Consider the following 21,078-nt stretch of genomic DNA (forward strand, 5'->3'; position numbering starts at 1 on the left):
AGAACATAATGTTGCCTGGCAACAATGTTTCAGGAAGTGTTATGAAATAAAATAATGTAACGTCAGGAGAGAGCCACAAACCGTCTCGGCCAGTGTTCGATCCTAAAGAAAAACCATGTTACGTTTTTATTTTATTTGTTTCGCAAACTTCTTGGCACCGTATCTGTTGTTAATCCTGGCTTAACCCATTCTGGGTGGGAACACCATTTGGTGTTTTAAGCATTATGTTATACTTTAGCTATTGAAAAATAGCAGATCTACAAGCTTGTAGGACATGAAATAGTTTGAGCACCACTGACAGAAACATAGAGTTTTTCAGGAAACTGTCATGATTTAGAAGACATTTGTAGAATCGTCCTCAGGTCGAAATGGATTAATGACGGGGTGCGGGATTTCCCCCCCCCCCCCGTAAACCCCATGATCATCATCAGGTATTATGATTATACTAGAAGGAAGATGTTTTTACAGAAAGTGTTAAAATGATGTTTTTATGTGGCCACACCCACCAGTTCATTAAGTATACCTGGTTTTCACCTGAACTTATGCCGTGCACACAGCATGACACAAAGGGGAGGGGCTGATTTTAGTGTGTCACTAAAGCGGTGTATTTCGATTGGGCCTTTTGACTCGAAGGCTTTCAGGAAGAAACCAAAAATACACAGGGAAGACATATTTGAATATTCTAACCACACCCCAGGGGTCTATTAGACTCAGTAATGTTAACTCCATAGACACATACAAAACAGAAAAAGTAAAAAACTATGGCACCCCATCTTTAAGGTTCAAATCAAATCAGACCCAACACCTAGGACAGTATATCTTCCTCCTCATCTCTCTTTCCTGTCTCTCTCTACTGGCAAAAAAAATGCTTTAAACAAACAAAAATCAGAATCATTTTAATACATCTATCATGAAAAAAGGCATAGTTATTCTATTAATCCCATCGTGTCTTCATAAACGATTTCCGCTGTTGTACAGTATCTGAGCTACAGGTGTGAAAGCAATCGTGGTGTTTGTTTTTATGTCAGGCTGTTTCCCATGGGGAGCTGGTGTGAAGTTTTTAACCTGTTGGTCACGCAGCCAAACAGCACGGGGTAGGGTACTGTTTTTGGAACCAAGGGGGGGGGGGGGGGGGGGGGGGGGGGGTGGTGTCTCCAGTGACAGCTTAGTTAACTTTATGTAGCAGACGGATGTGGCGGGGTTGCTGGGTAGATTCCTGTGTGTGTTTGTGTGCGAGTGTGTGTGTGTGCGCACGTGTGTGTGCGTGCGCGTATGTGCCCATGTATGTATGTGTGTGTGTGTGTGTGTGTGTGTGTGTTACCTCTGAGTGACTCATTGCTGAATGAAGGACATGATGCAGTAATGGATTCCTCAACACAACTGGGAAATGACACAAAACTAGTGAGGCTCGTGCTCCTGTCTGGACTGTCCGGAACACACCTCAAGAAAAGAGGAGGGCACACAACATGATCAAAACATCACACCACAAAGGTCCCACTACTAGTTTGTTGCACTAGTGAGTTTTGTAGCTAGCTTGAAATACACGATTGCTCTGAAAACAATGATTACATTTAGACATCGGCCCATTTATGTTACAGCTTTGTAGGTTTTCAACTGTGCAAGATTATTTTTCTTAGAGATTATTATGCTATCGATTATTACTTTTTTTGTACTAAATAAATTAAACGAGAAATGCCTTTTTATCATTACCTTTTTTAAATTTGTGTGTGGCACGCACGCGCGCACGCACGCACGCACGTGTAACTTCACATTGAAAGTATTGCATATTTACACATCTGTTACACACACACACACACACACACACACACACACACACACACACACACACACACACACACACACACACACACACACACACACACACACACACACACAGCCAAGTGGAAGTTGGGTGTGTGTGGGTTCTAGGTTAAAGGAGTAGTTCACCCAAACAACTACATATTATTACACACCCCATGAAGCCTTGAATGAATTCCAATTTGATGACCGGCGGGAAGATGCATATGGCCTACTGACCGATGACCTGGTCATCAAATTATTGGCTTAGGAATGCGACATAGACAAACTAATCTCCATGAATTCAAGGCTCTATGGGGTGTGTAATTGATAGGAAATAAGTAATATTTTGGGTGAACTACTCCTTTAAGGTTTGTTCTTGCCACATTGCCATCAGGACTTCAATCAGGTTTCTGAAGCAGAAGAATGCTCAGGTGCCACAGGACAGCAATTAGAGAGTTGACCCTGATGATGAAGACCGTTTAGGTCCAGGTTTGTTTAAATAAAGGCTGTATCCTCTTTTTTTTTTTTTTTTCTTTTTTTTTGTTGCTTTCGCCTTTTTTTATATATAGAGGGACAGACAGTAGGCTGACAGGAAATGGGGAGAGAGATGGGGGGGGGGGGGTGACATGCAGTAAATGCCGTCGGGATCGGGAGTCGAACCCGCGGCACACTGCCAGACTTGGACTACCGGACAAGGTGGCTGGACGGCTGAGCCACGGCCCAGGCCCTGTTCCCTCTTTTTAACACAGCGTGCCCGTATCTCCCCTTTTTACCAGAGATCTTCTTAACCACTTGACCCCCAGCATCTTTATTCTGGGGGGAACATTCGCCAAAAGTAGCAGATCTACAAGCTCAAAACGCGTGTGCATTGATGGCGTGCTGTGAGCTTGTAGATCGTCTATTATCTTCAAGAGATATGGTGTAGAAGTAATTCAGGTTTAAGAATTGGGTCTGTTTAAGAATATAGGGAATAACCACCTTAAGTGGTTGAGGTATAATATTAGATGATATATGATATGAGTCATCACTGGAAGTAGAAGTGACTGGTGTGGCTGCTTTTACTTCTGTTTGAAGGATTGCTTGCTAATATAATGCACTTTCCGAATGGTTGAGTTTGCTGTTTTTAGGCTAGGAGGGTCAGGTTTTTTTTTCTTCTTTTTTAAGCCTATAGTTGTTGCCTCAATGTGCTTTTTGAACTGCTGAATGGGGTCATTCAATTCAGAAGGGTCAGTTGTCCATTTAGACTGGTGCTCAGTACACGGTGCTTTCAGAACTGCTGAGTGGCTCAATTCAAGCCAAGATGGGCAGCCGTTAGGTTAGCCTGTTGCTAAGACTAGTACTAGAGAGCGTGTGCTTGCGTGTGTGCATGTGCGTGCGTGCGCGTGCGTGCGTGCGCACTCTGGGGTGTTTGAATTCACAGTTAATCCTGTTGGTAAGTGTTGTGGATCTAATTGAACCAAACATTAGGGATGGGAGGTCACACGAGTTGATAATCTGCTCTCAACGACAGCCCTCTCCTTTTAATTAGCCCAGTTACGTTTCTGTGTTGTCACTCACTCGTAAAATCACAAGAATAGTTACATCATCAGACTCTTTATTTTTTTTCTCATGAAATTCTTCCCTGTGTATGGAATGCACCATAACGGTTGACTTTGACTTTTGTCTGGGTGTATTGGTGAAGTAGAGAGGCCAGACATGTGACTTCTTTTAATAGTAAGGGGCTGCCTGAAGGTGCATTGCGCTAGAGGCCAGCAAAAATACTCACCTGTTGACTCTGACCAATAAGGTGTCACTGAGCAAGACATGCCCAATGTCCCTCAAGTGCCCAGCTGTAACCACTTTAAACCTGGCATGAGCCTGGCATATTGGACATGTCATAAATTCAACTTTTGTATATATATATACAAAAGTATATATATATATATATATATATATATATGGGACCAAGCGATTCCATATTTGGGCATGCCTGACACAGAACTCATTACTTGGACATAAAAGGGGCAGACAGACAGACGGAGGCGTACAGCGAGAATATTTTTCTGTAAAGCTCTATTTCATGCCATGAAAGGTGCTATACAAATATAGATCGTTGTTGTTGTTATTATAATTATTAGTATGATTATCTGCAGGTACAACCGGGTGGGACATGCATTTCCAACTTCCATCGTTCCCGAGTAGGCCAGTGCCCAACGAGCACCGGTCTCGTTAGTCTAATTATCTCTGAGGTACAGTGTTGATTACAGTACGGACACTTATCGGACATGGTCACTGTGTGCGTATTCTTCTTATTGTCTCTGCCAGGCCAAAGGCGTGGCTTAGGGCGGTGCTCCACCGGGCGCGTGCGTGCGTGCGTGCGTCAAAAAACGAACCGGGGCAATTTTAAAGCAGTCACGCAACGCAACGCATCGTAGGCAGTGGAGCCACCCTTCATTGATTAAAAAGGGAACATTCCCTGACGGTGACGCAACGCTGACGCGCCCGGTGGAGCCCCGGCGTTAGACAATGTTTTCGCCCCTGTCCTGGCTGTCAGTCCGTGTGTCTGTCCGTCTGTGAGCAGCTAATCTCCAGCACCGTTCGACCGATTGGTGTGAATGCATACTGCAGTGCACGCATACTCCTTGGAGGCCAAGTAATAACCTCTGTCCCAAATTTCTCACATCAGCCTTTTATAGCGCCACCAGGAGTCCGGTTTTTGCTAAACCCCTTTTATATATATATATATATATATATATATAAAGGGATATATATATAATTCTACAGATTTTGTCCAAACATCACGCACATTGGTACACATTATCTCTATTGTCTTTACGGTGATTAAGGCGCATCTTTCATATTCCATCCTGGTTGGCTAAGATTGTCTTCTAAAGTTTGCAGGAGTGATCTGTTTTGAACAAAATGCCTCAAATCATGAACTCACCATCCGACTGCTGTGAATCTTTGCACACACGTTCCCAACGTCCATCCCAAATCTTTAACATCTCCTCATGGTTGCGCTACAATAGCCCACTTCATGTTTTGGCCTATAACTCTTTAACCATAGGTTGTACAATCAAAATCCTTTTTTCCTGAATTCCTTGGATCATGGTGTAACTTATAGACCCTGTTTGTGCCACATTACGTTTTCTTCCAAACACACTTTTTGTGTGTTTAACAGTTTGTTTAACAGTTAAGCTTTCGGGACCGTGTTGATCAGTTCAACCCATTTTGATTTGGTTGGGTGTAAAGGAGCAACATCTAACGATAGCTAGCGAGGCCTTTAGGCTATTAGGGCCCTATTTTGTGTGTCTTAAGCTGGGGCTCCACTGCAGCCAATCGGTCTTCATGTCAACGCAGAGAATGTTCATTTTTTTTATCAATGAAGGATGCTCCACTGCTGACGTTTCGTTGTGTTCGATGGCTGTAATTCGCCCCGGTTAAAAAATAATTACGCTGTCAGAAGTTCAGAACGTTGTTTTGTTCTGACGGCGCCAAAAACAGTCAGTGGGGCTTCGCCGTTAAGTACCACGTCTTGTGACTTAACTTAAGACCTGATACTTAAAATAGGGCCCCTAGTCTTGTCATAGTGACTTTAGGGAATCTATGTATAAAGTTAGATAGATTTCTGTAGCACAGCCAGCACAGAGTTAAACATAATGATATAACTGTGGCAGCTGCGGAGAGGTACGCAGAACAAAGTTTGTTATTCACCACTGATGGTGACATAGGCTTTTTTGTCTGCTAGCAAAGTTGCTGCATGTAGGCTGGTTGTCTCATCCTATCAGACAATGGTAGTTCTTTGCAGGCCTTGATACATCCAATAAGAATGAGTTAATAACATTCATATCAGTCCCACAGTATGGTGAACTAGACCACAAAGGCCTGGCCCTAGTAGTATTATTACTTTACATATTTCTCCCTGTCAAAATATCAAATTACTTATTACTTAACTTTTTTTCTAGCCCCCAGTAATTTCGTCTTTTGTCCTCAAAAGTCTCTCACTACCCAGTTTTTTCTGGACGATTTAAGGCCCGCCCTTCCAATAATTCAACGTACAGACAAGTGCGCATCGTTTCCGTATCCTCTCTAGAGTCTAGTTCTAGACTGGATCAGCAGCCTGGCAACCCCAACCAGTCTACCATTAATAAACTCAATCCCACAGTACCACCAAGGCTCGTAAAAATTGTAACGAGTTAGTTTTGGAAAAGTAAAGATGAATTAGTTACTAGGCTAGTCCTTATACCCGTTAAAAAATATGAACACCACACACACTCGCGCGACCCGTCATGCGTTCATGATTTGAGGCATTTTGTTCCAAAAGGTGTTTTGCAAAAATCCACCTGTTGGTGGCGCTATAACAGGCCAATGTAAAAAGGGTGGGATATATTCCTCAGCCTAGTAGGAAAGTCCGTGAAAGATTCAAATTCATGATTTGAGGCTTTTTGTTCAAAACGGGCCAATCCTGCAAACTTTGAAAGCCAATGTTAGCCAATTAGGATGGAATGTGAAATATCGGACAGATCCGGCTTGAACACATATAGTATGTAACGATTTGCGGTATTTTTGGACAGAATCTGGAGGAGTAATATCAAAAAATGTGTTTTTCAAAGGTCGGCCTCCTGGTGGCGCTATAACAGGCTGTTCTGGACAATTTGGGGCAGAGGTTCATCGTTTGCATCCAGGGAGTGTGTGTGCAAAATTTGGCATCGACCGGGTTAACGGTGCCGGAGATTAGCTGTACACAGACACACGGACGGACACACGGACACACACATGGACGGACGGACACACGGACAGAGTGCAAAACGTACTCTCTCCCCATGCCTTCGGCCTGGTAGAGACAATACATTTTTAGGTGTTTACATTTGCTATTATTGCGACTGTAGGTCGCATTTACTATGAAAACCTGCATTTCCGTGTGTCACGTCACACCTCCATGTATGGTCACACATCGTGACATCACTCCTCCATATATGGTCACGCCTCATGACATCACGCCTCCATCTCCATATATGGAGCTGACCTGTTCTAACATTCCATATGTTGATCCTTCCCCACCCGTCCTACGAATTCTCAACAGGCCCTCTCAAGTCTCAACAACCCTGTACACTCAAGACACTTCCCTTAGATCTCCATATATGAAGCTGACCGGTTATGACATTACATATGTTGATCTGACCTCCTCAGACCCTGTACACTCAAGACACGCTCCATATATGGTTATGGCCAGTACAGAATTCATTCCATATGTTGATCTGACCCCCCATGCCAAAGCGCCAGCGCTCGCCCAGCAGTCTGCCGTGACCCAGGTGGATGCGTGCAGTGCCGTGCACGCGACCTCGCTTCTCGACCTCAGGGCGTCTTACTGGTTATATTTACACATGAACAGGCAAATATTCTAAATTGTAATTTATACAACCTGTTATGAGCCTTTAGAGTTTAGAAGACACACATGGTAGTCTGATAATAATTTTAAATCATAATGACTTAATAAGTAATAATTTTAAATCACAATCATAATGACTTAATAAGTTAGTTAATACATACAAGGCGATTTAACTTAAGTGTTAAGCACATAGAGTAGGCACATAACAAGAACATAGATTAGAAGTTGTAAAATGTAAAGGAAATACAAATTTAATAAATAAAACAATTGACGAACAGAAACAGGAAATGTCACTTTTGTACAACACGTGGTCTCTAGAATAGATAATAGTGCTGATATTAAAGTTTATTTGAATGTATTTTACTACAACGCAGTCTTTCAAAGCAAATTCTACCTATGGCTATTGGATTGCAAATTGTTAAGAACTTTGTGAGTCTTGTGAAGAATGCTGAACAATGCAACTAATTTATCTTCTTAGGATCTTAATGTTAAAACTGTTGCGAGTGTTCCCCGGATATTCCAGTGTTATTTATTGATTAGCGTTTGAAGCATGGGTTGCTGTATGAGGACTGAGGAGGATTATATTTTTGAAAGCAACTTCCCCAGCTCGGGTTGTTGTCTGTCTCTTATATGTATATTTGGCTGTTCTGCCTGTAGATAGCAGTGAAACCATGCCAGCAGCCTATCTCTGAGCAGCACTAGCTGTAAAGCAACATTCCTGCCTGTATACCCAGTCCAAACTGGGAAGACGAAACGGGAAGAGTCGGCGATACATTCCCACCTTCCCTTCCCTTCCCCTCCCCTTGCTCTTTGTCTCTGTCCCCTCTTTCTACTTTCTCTGTATCTCTGTCTGTCTTTCTCTCTCTCTTTCTCTCTCTCTCTGGCTCCGCTGAGTGGCGAAAAGGAGCAGTCCCCCCTACTTCTGCCGGTTAGCCGAAGACACCTTCTCCAACACTCCTGCCCGTTTCTCCTCTCTTTCTCTCTCGCTCTCTCTTTCTCTCTCTCTCTCTCCCCCCCTCTCCCTCCCTCCCTCCCCCCTCTCCCTCCCTCCCTTCCTCTCTCTCTCTCCGCCTTGCTGTAAGCACCCTGCAGTGGCAGCATGGTAATTCGGCTCCCCTATCTTCCCACCGCATCATGTTTACCTAGCAACAAGCATCACCCGCGGCCGGCCCTCCCATTGGTCATTTGAAAACGCACCCGGGACCAATGGCAGGGCTGTTGCCATGGTACAGTGTGTAGTTGCCGGGTGGAATTTTGCTGCAAGGCACGTGAGTCCTGGAGTCTGTTCGCCTCCTCGCGCTGCCGTTGTAATCTCCGCTGTCTGGGCGCGAGCTAAACGTGATTTACTGGAACACAGTCACTTTCTCTCTCTCCAGAGAGAGAGAGATGGTTGGTATTTATTCCCATTTATCCATACGTTTGTGCGTTTGAACACAATAACAATAGAGTGTTTCCTATGTGAGCAGAGAAGCTGCTCAGCGGCAGAGGAAGGGAACTAGAAAGAGGGGCTGCGTCTCTAACGAGGCCAGTTTTAAACCATGCAGCGTTTGAAGCCGCTATTCTGAATTTACAATATGCTGTGTCACTATAGAACATAAGCTATGGAATCTTTATTGTAGGCGTGCGTTAAAAGCTGGAAGCCAAATCCCAGGCATTTTACAACTAAAATGTCTTCAGTCGAAGAAGCCAAGTGAATAAACAGTGAGCTGTTAAGTGCTGTAAATTGTGTGTTTCCCAGGCAGCTGACACCGATTGTCAGCGTAATGTTGTTAGCATCCCTGTTTTTGAATGTGGATTGTTGAGGAACATTTCATGTTGAGGTGTGTAAAGTAAACTACATTGTAGAATCATGGTAAACTTTAAATTACTGTCAACCATTCTCCAAAGTATACCAGTGATTCTTGGTATAGTCTGCATTTATTTTTTAATTTTATTGTTTTCAGTACTCTTTTCCCTGTCAACTTGTGTTGCATTATCTATCTATATATCCCATCTTATTAAATAATATGCAAGGATTTCTTTTGCAACATTGATTCAAGTATTGAAGTATGTTCTGTAACATTTTAATGATGGGACACTCTAACAGGAGACTTGTCTGTTAATACAGTACAGTATGTACAGTATGATTGAAAAGGTGTGAATAGAAAATCATTGTCAGGAAATTCACCTATTGAAAACGAACCCACATGTTGTTACATGCATTTGTTACAATAATAAAGAGTTAGGGGTTTTGTTTTTTAATACACACTTGGTACACACTTGGTGAGAGTAAACATGACTGTGTCTGTCTTTCATCTCTTTTGCAGTTTGGACACCATCCATTGTGATTAAGCTAGTATAGACTATAGCAGAAAAGGTCACGAAAACTACAAACCCGGGCTATCCTAGTCTGTTGTATGTTAGGTGCATGGCGCAGGGCATGTAATCATAGATCCTTAAGCCTGTCAAATGTCCTACACACAGATATGCCGTGCTCTCTCTTAAACTGCTATTAAACATAACCGCATGTTTTAATTTGAGTGATTATTTCATTTACCTGAATAAACTCATTTCATATTACTCCTCCCTCTGCCTCTTACTCAGACAAATATGCTTTACAATTTAAAGTATCCATGCTAAACATTTTTTTGTAGATCAAACAGAAAGCCCTATTTGACCATTCTGAGATTAGACAAATTCTGACGCCAAACGGATATACCACCATGTTTCAGCCAAATCATTGGAACAGTGCGTGTGGACTTCTTTTAAAAAAAATGACAGTGATTTGGCATTCTGCCAAATGCTTTTAAAATTAATGTCATAAGTCACCATAGATGCAAATAAATGGTGCACTTTGGCTGACTTTGTGTCACTCAGTGCAAATGCTTGTCCGATCTTTGTTACTGAACACCAACACACCCGCACTGTGAGAGAAAGTGCAGAGCAATTGTAGGTCAGCCGGTCCTTTTTGTGTGCTGTACTGTATGCAAATCCCCTGTCACCCTCCTTCTCCCACTGTTCACCTCCTCTCCCCACCCCTCCTCCCACCTGTTACCTGTAGATCAACTCTCAACTCAACTCAGTCTACGCACTCTCTTCTAGCAGTCTCTCTGTCTCTGTGTGTGTGTGTGTGTGTGTCTCTCTCTCTCTCTCTCTCTCTCTCTCTCTCTCTCTCTCTCTCTCTCTCTCTCTCTCTCTATCCCCCCTGTCTCTTCCTCTCTGGCATAGTTAGGAGCTGAAATCTCTCTGGGGTTTGCATGATGACAACAGAAGTTAGATTAACTTGATTTTCCTCAAAGAGAACACACACACACACACACGGCCCGTGGCGGTGGATCAGGGGTAGAGTGGCCGGATGGTAACCGCAAGGTCCCCTGTTCAAACCCGGGCTCCCCCAGAGTTACTGTCGAAGTTACTGTCAAAGTGTCCTTGAGCAAGACATTTTGACCTGAGTCCGATTCAAAAAAAGAAAAGAAAAAAATGTCAGTGGTGCTCAACCTTTTTCATGTCACGGACCCCCAGAATTATTTCTATTTTCCTGCAGACCCCCATCTGAAAAGATGTAGTTCCTAGACTACAATTAATGTTGCCTGACGGCGTGTTGCGGGTTCGAGTCTTGATCCCGACGGCTTTTGCTGCGTGTGACTCGGACTCCCCATCTCTCTCTCTCTCTCCATTTCCTGTCAGCCTACTGTCCTATCAATAATAAAGGCATAAAAGCCCACAATAATTACCCAAAAAAAAGAAAATTATAATAATATCATAGTTGGCAGCTGATTGTTAGTTGATTGGCACTTCATTCGGTGCTCCTAGACTTGGATGAACCTTTGGATTGGGTAGTGATTCACCCTCCACTATGGGTGGGACGGTTATGGATTTTTATGGTACGATTGTAGTGAGAAAACTGTTTCATGATTATCACTTATTATACATTTATTGCACAAAACTATAGATTTATAAAAAATAAATTGAAAGTTAAATTTTATTTTCCCCATAAAATGTATTTTTGTTTTGGCTTTTTAACAAATAATACAGTCCCCAAATAATACGGACAAAATAATAATAATAGAATTTAAACAAAAGGTATATCTCTTTGGAAGTAAATATTAGCTACATCTTCAAGCATCCATGTAAGCTGCAGGACATCTGTCTGCAAGGCCCTTCAACATTAATAATAGTAGCTACTAGCTAGCAACTATTTTATACGTTCTAAATTTATTTTGGACCCAGGTAGATAAGTTCCTTTTATTTCCCCACGTTTATACCGTGTCCCTACAATTAATTAATGAAAAGTTGTTCAAGACAGATAATAGTCCTATATCCCTACCTTCGACTCGTGGCTTCTCCCGGTTCTCTCCGCAACACTGTTGACTCTGCACACACACTTATCGATGAATCTGCTTGCTTGCTTTATCGATGGACGTGTAATGATGACGGTCTGCCTAAGGTTACATTATTTGTATCATATAAGATGACATCACGATGTCAGTCTTCTTCACACCGTCACATGGAGAGACCTCCATCCTCTGTTTGGACACTGTGCCAGACACGGCGTGCAATCAATTTTAATAGGTTTGTTGTAATGTTAAGTTGTTTTATTGTCTACACTTCTAGTGTGTGTGTGTGTGTGTGTGTATGTGGGGGGGGGGGGGGGGGGGGGGGTGAGAGAGAGAGAAAGAGAGAAAGAAAGAAAGAGAGAGAGTCCATCACTCAAACCGATGGACCGATCAACGCCATACTTTTTGTGTACTCTGCCTGAGTCTGCCAGTAGGCCACGGAAGGAATGGCAATTTTCAAATGGCCTTCGTGACCGCGCAAAGCAGGCTGGTGCTTTATGTTTTGGCCTATATCAGTGGGTCATATAATCACATTTTCCCCCTGGATTCCTTAAGGATCACGATGCAACTCTGCATATAGGAGTCTAGTTAGTTTCGACCTAACTAGATTTTCTGCCATTTTGCGTTTTCTTCAAAACAAATCTCAAGTACACACATCTCTGGAGTCATGATGTGATAAACATGTATCATACAGATGTCTTATATTCCATATCAATTGGCTATAATTGGCTTCCAACGTTTGCCGGAGGGCCCATCTTAAAAGAAATGCCAGAAATCAGGAACGCAGCAGCCCGCAAATTTGAATCGCACAACGCAGAGCCAAAAGCTATTTCACTTCTAGGGTCAAGGGCTGCGAAGGGCAAGACCAGCAGCATTCTGAACAGACCAAGGGCAAGACCAGCAGCATTCTGAACAGACCAAGGGCAAGACCAGCAGCATTCTGAAGACCAAGGGCAAGACCAGCAGCATTCTGAAGACCAAGGGCAAGACCAGCAGCATTCTGAACAGCTTCAAGGGCAAGACCAGCAGCATTCTGAACAGCTTCAAGGGCAAGACCAGCAGCATTCTGAACAGCTTCTATAGGTGGGTCAAGAGCAAGACCAGCAGCATTCTGAACAGCTTCCTATAGGTGGGTCAAGGGCAAGACCAGCAGCATTCTGAACAGCTTCTATAGGTGGGTCAAGGGCAAGACCAGCAGCATTCTGAACAGCTTCTATAGGTGGGTCAAGGGCAAGACCAGCAGCATTCTGAACAGCTTCACTTCTAGGTGGGTCAAGGGCAAGACCAGCAGCATTCTGAACAGCTTCCTATAGGTGGGTCAAGGGCAAGACCAGCAGCATTCTGAACAGCTTCACTTCTAGGTGGGTCAAGGGCAAGACCAGCAGCATTCTGAACAGCTTCACTTCTAGGTGGGTCAAGGGCAAGACCAGCAGCATTCTGAACAGCTTCTGGGTCAAGGGCAAGACCAGCAGCATTCTGAACAGCTTCTGGGTCAAGGGCAAGACCAGCAGCATTCTGGGTCAAGGGCAAGACCAGCAGCATTCTGAACAGCTTCTAGGTGGGTCAAGGGCAAGACCAGCAGCACTCTGAACAGCTTCTAGGTGGGTCAAGGGCAAGACCAGCAGCATTCTGAACAGCTTCCATCAAACTGTTGAACAAGGCCTGATCACCGCCTGTCACCAGACTGGCCCGTCAACTGGAACACCGTCCTTGAAACAGACTGTTCTGTTCCACTACTGTATGTGGACTTTACTTTCCATGTGGACCTGCCATGTGCATTTTTACCTGTAAAATTTCTGCTGTGTGCGTGCGTGCGTGCGTGCGTGCGTGCGTGCGTGCGTGCGTGCGTGCGTGCGTGCGTGCGTGCGTGCGTGCGTGCGTGCGACCAACATAGTGTTGGTGTCTAATGTCATGCACATACTGTTGTGATTTTGGTTGACCACCCGCCACCCGGGTGGTGCCTCATGAGGCAGGCGGTCTTGCACGACACATTCTACTTTAGACAACATATATATATATATATATATATATATATATATACACACACACACACACACACACACACACACAGTATTGGACACAATGGATACATGCCGTGCCTAGAAGATATATGTAAACAAGGATAGCGACAAATGAACAGAAACGGAGCACATCTCATATCATTGTGCGCAGACGTTCAGTCTCTGATATAGTAGTTATATGGTCATCATATCATGTATATCAATACGCTTACGCAGATGATTGTTTCACACTGGGTCAAGCAGATGAGGTCGTAAATCATGACGCATACCTGCCGCTGCCGCCACGCCACATGTGGACCTATACCAAGGTGTGGTAATTGATAAACCTTTTGTTACCACAGTGCTCTGTGATGCGTCGCACTCAGAGTGACGAGTGAGTTGATTTCTTTAATTTCTCCATGTCTTCAGAGTCTTTGTAAAGACATGGAGAGAGAAAAGAATCTAACTCACTCTCGTCACTCTGAGCCCTACCAATATGATACCACTTTCGCACCTATATGTTTAATCTCACGACATACTGTATATGTTGGTATTTTACTCTGTGTAAAGATTCCAAAACAAAACACCCTGTCAACCTCAAACTGTTATGGAGCCTCTATAGACTGCACCTGGAAAGCATTTTCACTTCAGCCCACATAGGGGGTGGCACAAATGCGAAAAGTTGCACTGTATGTCATATAAATGCTATGTCCCCCTGTGGCTTCCTCAGGTTCGACTACTGACGGCTCCAATCCACAATTTTACGCAGCCTTGGTTGGCAGCCCAGCCTGACAGAGATATGCACTCCGCAGAGCGCCCCTTTCTATGTATTATTATTACATACCTATGTAATAGAACTATATTTGTTAGGCTGGTTTATTTGACGATGACACTTTAGTTCATTTGAAATGGGGAGTAATTGACTTGAGCCTAATGATCATATTATTACAGTCTTTGTAAACAGTGATAGTATATCAGTATGACCATGCACTGCTGTATTTACATCAGTTGGTGTGACACGCAGGCTGGCAACACTCAATTATGTTGCACTTCTGTCCTATATGTGACACAGTATACGTGGTTAATATGGATACTGCATTAGAAGCAGTTCACATCACAACATGCCGAAGGAAAATATAGAACAAGAAATTGTATCCGGGAATAATGCACAGGTTCAGTATGATGTCCTGAATTAACAATAGTAAAACAGTCTACTTGTTTCTAAGAAGGATGCGGTGTCAGGAGGATTGCATTAGATTAGGATTCTCAGGGGACTAAAAAACGGTAGGTAAAATCTAGTGCAATTTTCACCTTGCAAATGATAGACATGATGACAAGTTTGCATTGGATTAAACCCCTGACAACCATGGCAACACATGCCCAACCCCCAGCTAATATTAACCCCATGCAACTATAGGGCTTAATAAGTATGAGTAGGGGGTTTGTACTTTTTGCTTAGTTACAGTGTGAATTCAGATGTAGCATGAATGTTATATATTTTTTGCTTTCTTCCTTTAAGTTGGAACGAGCTGCCCACTGGTTTATATCTGTGCGCGCGAGGGCGCGTGTGCCGAGCTGTTCCCAGGCAGCCTTGTTCCTGATTTAGCCCAGTAACGGTCGGATAGCAACAGCCGAACAACTTTTTGTGTGTGTGTGTGTGTGTGTGTGTGTGTGTGTGTGTGTGTGTGTGTGTGTGTGTGTGTGTGTGTGTGTGTGTGTGTGTGTGTGTGTGTGTGTGTGTGTGTGTGTGTGTGTGTGTGTGTGTGTGTGTGTGTGTGTGTGTGTGTGTGTGTGTGTGTGTGTGTGTGTGTGTGTGTGTCAGTCACCCATCTCAGCTGTGGAATGCCACTCTATAGGCATGTGCTTATGGAAGCCCTTTTCCTTCTCTCTCTCCGTCCATCTTTCTCTCTGTCCTCTCCCTCTCCTTTCTTCCTCTATCTCTCTTTTTCTGCTCATCCCTCCCACCCTCTCTATCTCTCTGCCCTCCTCTTCTCTATACCTACCTGACATCTTCAAACTATTTCCGCGTCATTCCTGCCTCCCGCCGTTTGAAGAGACACGGGGAAACCAACCCAGAGCCCCGCCTTTGGACCCGGCCCCCTGGCCAATCACAGTGAGGGACGGGACAGGCTCTGACCAATCGCATCGCGGCTGCCGTGGCGTTGGATAGCAACAGAGTGTAGGAGCGCGGCAGCGCGCGCATGCTGGGGGAGGATAGAGTGAAAGAGAGAGGAGCTCACGACAAGGAGGAGAAGACAGGAGGGAGGAGGAGGAGGTGTGTGTGTGTGTGTGTGTGTGTGTGTGTGTGTGTGTGTGTGTGTGTGTGTGTGTGTGTGTGTGTGTGTGTGTGTGTGTGTGTGTGTGTGTGTGTGTGTGTGTGTGTGTGTGTGTGTGTGTGTGTGTGTGTGTGTGTGTGTGTGTGTGTGTGTGTGTGTGTGTGTGTGTGTGTGCGCGCGCGCGCTTTAGCACAGAAAAGTTGAAATAATTTTCAAGGACTGAGGAGTGAAATGAACCTCACTGTGTCTGTTGGGAGGGCAGCAGAAAGAAACTGGTGTTAAACTGCAAATAACAAACCCTCTGCCTATATGGAAGCATATACATTCAGATGCAAGTTGAACAAAAACAATGCGCTGTGACTGATTGACTGACGTTTCTGATTCATTGATTCAGTCTTTATGTGAAAGCATGTAAACCCGATGCTGTGTGCTGTTGGGTTGGGGGTGTGTGTGTGCAGCCATTTAGTTGCCACAGTGACCTCAAACATTGGCACAGACGATAATAGACGTTATGTCCGGTGCCTCCACGTCTCTCTTGTCTTTGTTTGCTTTGATTAGGGGCCGGGAAGATTAGATTGTGTCGATTCATTGGTCATCATGACAGTTTCACTTCAAGCCTGCATTTTTTTTGGGATGTAAACATACAGAACATATCTGTGAATAATTCTATCATTCATTCGATCCTATACTGTTCTCTACAACATCTTACAGCTTCTGGAATGCATACATTTTTCTATACATACAAATTACATTAATACAGATACATATTTTTAAACTTTCAGAAAAAATAAGATGGTGTTTTATCAGAATATGTTGTTATAAACATCAGGTCCTTATCCTATAATTAGTAATTACAATAACATTTAGAACGAAATAGTAATAACAATATGTCTGTTAATCTTGTTCAATATAGATAATAATTCCCTTTTGTCTTGTGTGATGTATCTATCAATTACACATGCATTACACTGTACTATGAATAACCATTGACCTATAAAGTTGTCACTTGTCAGTGTACCTAAATATATATTTCTATATATGTTTTTTAGCATATACGTAATTTGAATAGTTTAAAAGTACGTCTGTGTGTCTATTTATGCGTGTGTATAAAGTTCCAGTATATTATATATATATCCTGCTGTTACTATAAATGGACAGGACAGGGGCGGCCTGCTTGGGCCAAACCACTGCAACCAGGGGAGAGGGGGGGCGCAGTGCAGTTTAGCATTTCGCTAAATTTCACATACCCCCCTCCCCCCCTCATTGTTTTATACCCGTGCACTAAAAGACAACCATACGGAGGGGCTGCGATTTTTATATGCTTCTCCGAGGTGTGTGTGTGTTTTAAATGTGACGTGCAGCAGCATTCTGATTGTATTCGTCGGGGCTGGGAGGGAGTGGGACACCCCCGGCCCGGGCTGAATGGTACAGTCCTGTAGGGCAGGGTGGGGAGAGGAGCTCTCCTGCTAGGCAGAGAACCAGTGAATAACGGGGAACTACCGACAGGGGATACGGGCGAGAAACATGAGCTGAAGTCGCCCCTGCGAAGGTTTCCACCTCGGAGGATTAATATTAAAAAACTACAAAAAAAAACTGAAAAGAAAAGAGGAAGGAAGAGAGGAAGGAAAAGAGAAGAAACGGGGAAGGTTGAGACTTTTGGCGGAAGCTTTCAGGGAGTCGTCCGTCCGTCCGTCCCTCTTGACAGGCAGTTCACAAAACTTCCAACGGGATTTCTTGCTTTTATTGTGGACAACGCCGTCAATTGTTGTTGGTTTCATGAATGTTTTTGAATCGTCGGGTTCGTGTTCTTTTTTTTCTTCTTCCCCTTCTTATTATTTTTCTTTTGTAGTTTTGGTCGGACTCGCGACCAAACGGCGATTCTCCTACGTGCTGCGGAGGAGCGACTGATTTTTTTTTGATAAACAGTGAAGCGAAAGTGTCAGTTGAGTTGGAAAGTGGGAATTACTGCTGCTGCTTTGTTGTCAACCTGCAAAGGGGGAGGAAAAAAAGCAACATTCACCCGGAGACTACACCTGAAAATAGCTCGGATGGGATACAAAACACACGTGATAAGGTTTATTTTGTCCCCTTATTAACGGACGAAGAGGCGGCTCGTCGAGTTGCGGTGTAACTGCGTGTGCGCACGTCGCCGTTGCTCCTGCATAAAGCCTTCTCTGTGACAGTCAGACGGAGACTTTTTGGATACCCAACCGGAGGAACTAGTTTAATTCCCAACTATCTCGGAAGTCGCGTATTTGGGCTTGGCATCAGCACTTTGAACCGGACCCCCCCCACCCACCCCTCCCCGCTCAGTGACAGGGCACACATTTCTCATTGTGAAATCCAGGGTTTGCGGTTATTATTGTCGGGGCTTTTCTCAACTCTCCGGCCCCCCTCTCCCCCTCCTATAGCGGCAGCCAGTGTTTAGCTCGGGCCAGCAGCTGACATCTGTAGGCGGGGGAAGGGGAGCTGAACAACAAGAGAGCAGCGGAGAGACAGACGCTCCCACGGGCCGTGGAACCTCGGGGTGTATAGGTTGTGTGTGTGTGTGTGTGACGGTGGATTAATACAACGGATCACATTGCTCTCTCTTTACCCTGCCCTACTCTGCCCAGTGCACAGGCCAGTTCAACCCTCACAGAAAAGCGCCAGTAATTGGATCTATTTTTAGGGTTAGGGATGGGGTAAAGGCAGGCGGCTGGAAACTCTAACCCCCCCCCCCTCCTCCTCCTTCTCCTCCTCTACCCCCTTACCACCACCCGCCTCGCCCAGCCGCCCGTGGTCAGCATGCGTGCACTAGCCTGGTGGTGAGCCGTGCCAGGTTAGCAGTTACTACCGTCAGTCTTCATATACCAACAGCGAGCTAACTTGGACTAAGTGAGCCAGCCGCGGCGGTTGAAGAAGACTAGGCTGGAAGGGAACTGCTCTGAAATGTCTGGCTACCATGGAGTACTAAATGACTTGAGGAATACTTGCTTGTAGTAGAGCCTACTGTATATGATTACAGTTGACCACTGGGACATCTAAGCCCAGCGCTAGTAATCGGAGCAGCTTCTAGTTAAGAAACTAGGATACTTGTTAGGACCTGAAACTAGGATACTTGTTAGGCCCTAGCTTAGACTACCTAAAACTGAGTCACCAGCGACCTGGAGACCTAGAAACCTCCAGCACTCTAAACAAAACAAAAAAAACAATGCATGAAACTACAGAAAGGAACCTAGAAAGAAGCTAACTTAACTAACCAAATATTCTATCCCCCCCTACATCCCCAATACACAGAAACAGAATATATATGTAGAAAGAGAGATCTATATCTATAGTGTTATACCACAGAAAAAAAAGTTTAAATCCTTTATATTTTTTACTGCAGAAAGAGACAGACAAGCTGCCTGAACGCCGGTCGGTTGCCTTAGAAACCACAGTAATAAAACAAAAAAAAAAGAAGCCAGAGGAGACGGTGCCTTTCGATTGGTTGGTTTGTTCCCCACCACTTCAGGACTGAGTGATTTGATTGGATGTAAGCTTTGTCAGAGTGTGACTTAAGGATTGCAAAAAAAACACAAAACAGAAACGCTTCAGCACGCCTAAATGACCCCTACCTGAACCCCTCGGTTCTGCCCAACCCATCAACACACAGCGCTTTGATTGACAGCATTTCCCTGCCGGACCGACCAACCGCCAAGCGTTTCCATGGTGATCACGTCGTCGTCGGTGGAGGAGAAGACCACTCCCTCCAGCAGGATGGTCCAATCGGATCTGTGGTCCAGTTCGGCCCTGCTCCGCAAGAACAACAAAAGTCAGTTCATGCGTGTGCACACATTACACATGCACACACACACACACACGTCCTCATATCTTCACACACAGGTGGTGGTCAGACAGATGTAGATGGAATCAGAAGCACTTGACTTCACTTAAAGTTTTGTTTTCCTTGCTTTTCCTTTGCACATGTTGTGGTGAAAGCCAAACACAAAACAATTAGCCTAACGCAGAACTACTGCCATCATGCCATGGTACATCAGCCGGGGGCGTACAGGACACACGTCCCAAACAGCATAGCAAGATGAAGATGTATATATTAAATTAATAAAGTATACATTTGGACTTCTGATTGTTGTCATGGCTGAAGACAGCTTGGAGGGGAATTGATCAGCGATCCCCATTGGGGATAACCATGGATAACCATGAATGTGTATGTACAGATTGATGGGTGCCTGGTCACTGGTCAATGTGTCTCTTCCAGAATGGGAACATTTTAGGTGAATTGTCGGTTCCATGAGCCTCATGGATGGACCCATCGGCACAGCCGGCCTGGATTGATTAGGAGTTTTCTGAGTGTTTTTGGCCATGTCTGTGCATTCACATTGTATTGTATGTGGCAGCAGCTGTCAGAATCACCTTATTGGTCATTCTATTGGTGAAGGTTTGCAAATGGAAGTTTGAAATGAATTAGCGGGTTGTTCCCATACAGTTGACCTGTCTGATGAAGATCCACACAGGATCAAAACAGTCTCATGATAAAGGGTGGAACAGCAGGTCTAATATGCAGACGGTTATGTTTGTTGAGCTATAGAAGGTGTGTGTGTGTGTGTGTGTGTGTGTGTGTGTGTGTGTGTGTGTGAATTATGATTTTTTTTTTTACAAAGTAAAACTGGCTTCTTCAGTGTTGTTCATTGTGTTAATCAGTGGCACCACTATTGTATTCAATACAAGTACAGTGCAAGCGTGGTATGTGTCTATAAGACTAGAGAGCTGTCAATATTGGCAAAAAATATGTTTGAATATTATCATAACATTTATGAAAACAACATACGTTTGAGTAATTATATCCTAATTTAAAATGTTACTTGGACTATATTCAATTTTCATTCTCTTCGTGCAAGCCTCTTATCTTGTATTCATTTCCCCACTCAAATATGTTGTTCTTTCTTACAATTGTGTTAGCGTTTGAATATCGAACCAAGATTTAACATCCCTAGTTTATAAATGTGGTATAGTGCAGGGTATCATGCGAACAATAGATGTTAATATGGCCGCACTGTTGCATGGAAGCATTGTGCGCGGCTGTCCCTGTGCAGTGTTTCCCCCATACAGTGCAGGCTGCTATGTGATTCTGTTATTTATCTAGCTCTATACAATTTACCTGCCACGCTACTTTTCTTTTCTATGGTTGCGTTTAGCTTAGCTTTCATCTTCAAAAACGTACTGGCACAGATTTCAATCACTTAAACCAGTGGTTCCCAAAGTGGTGGCTGGGGACCCCCAGGGGTCCCTGAGGCAGTTCCAGGGGGTCCCCAGCTAAATGATAGTTTAAAACC

The 21,078-nt window shown here is 44.1% G+C and overlaps 1 protein-coding gene across 2 annotated transcripts in view; it reads left to right on the forward strand.

The window, feature by feature from the left end:
• Window positions 1-21,078, forward strand: part of dyrk1b (dual-specificity tyrosine-(Y)-phosphorylation regulated kinase 1B) — a 76,031-nt gene that overhangs the window by 21,626 nt on the left and 33,327 nt on the right. The window contains exon 1 of one of the 2 annotated variants that reach the window (XM_079504761.1): window positions 18,854-19,556. The exons of the other annotated variant lie outside the window; for it this stretch is intronic. Coding sequence (XP_079360887.1) covers window positions 19,451-19,556 — 106 coding nt within the window. The 5' untranslated portion in view covers window positions 18,854-19,450. Of the gene's footprint in view, window positions 1-18,853; window positions 19,557-21,078 lie in introns of those variants that run through there. 2 annotated transcript variants of the gene reach the window in all.

The sequence above is a fragment of the Electrona antarctica genome (assembly GCF_951216825.1).
Source record: "Electrona antarctica genome assembly, chromosome: 6".
NCBI lineage: Eukaryota > Metazoa > Chordata > Actinopteri > Myctophiformes > Myctophidae > Electrona > Electrona antarctica.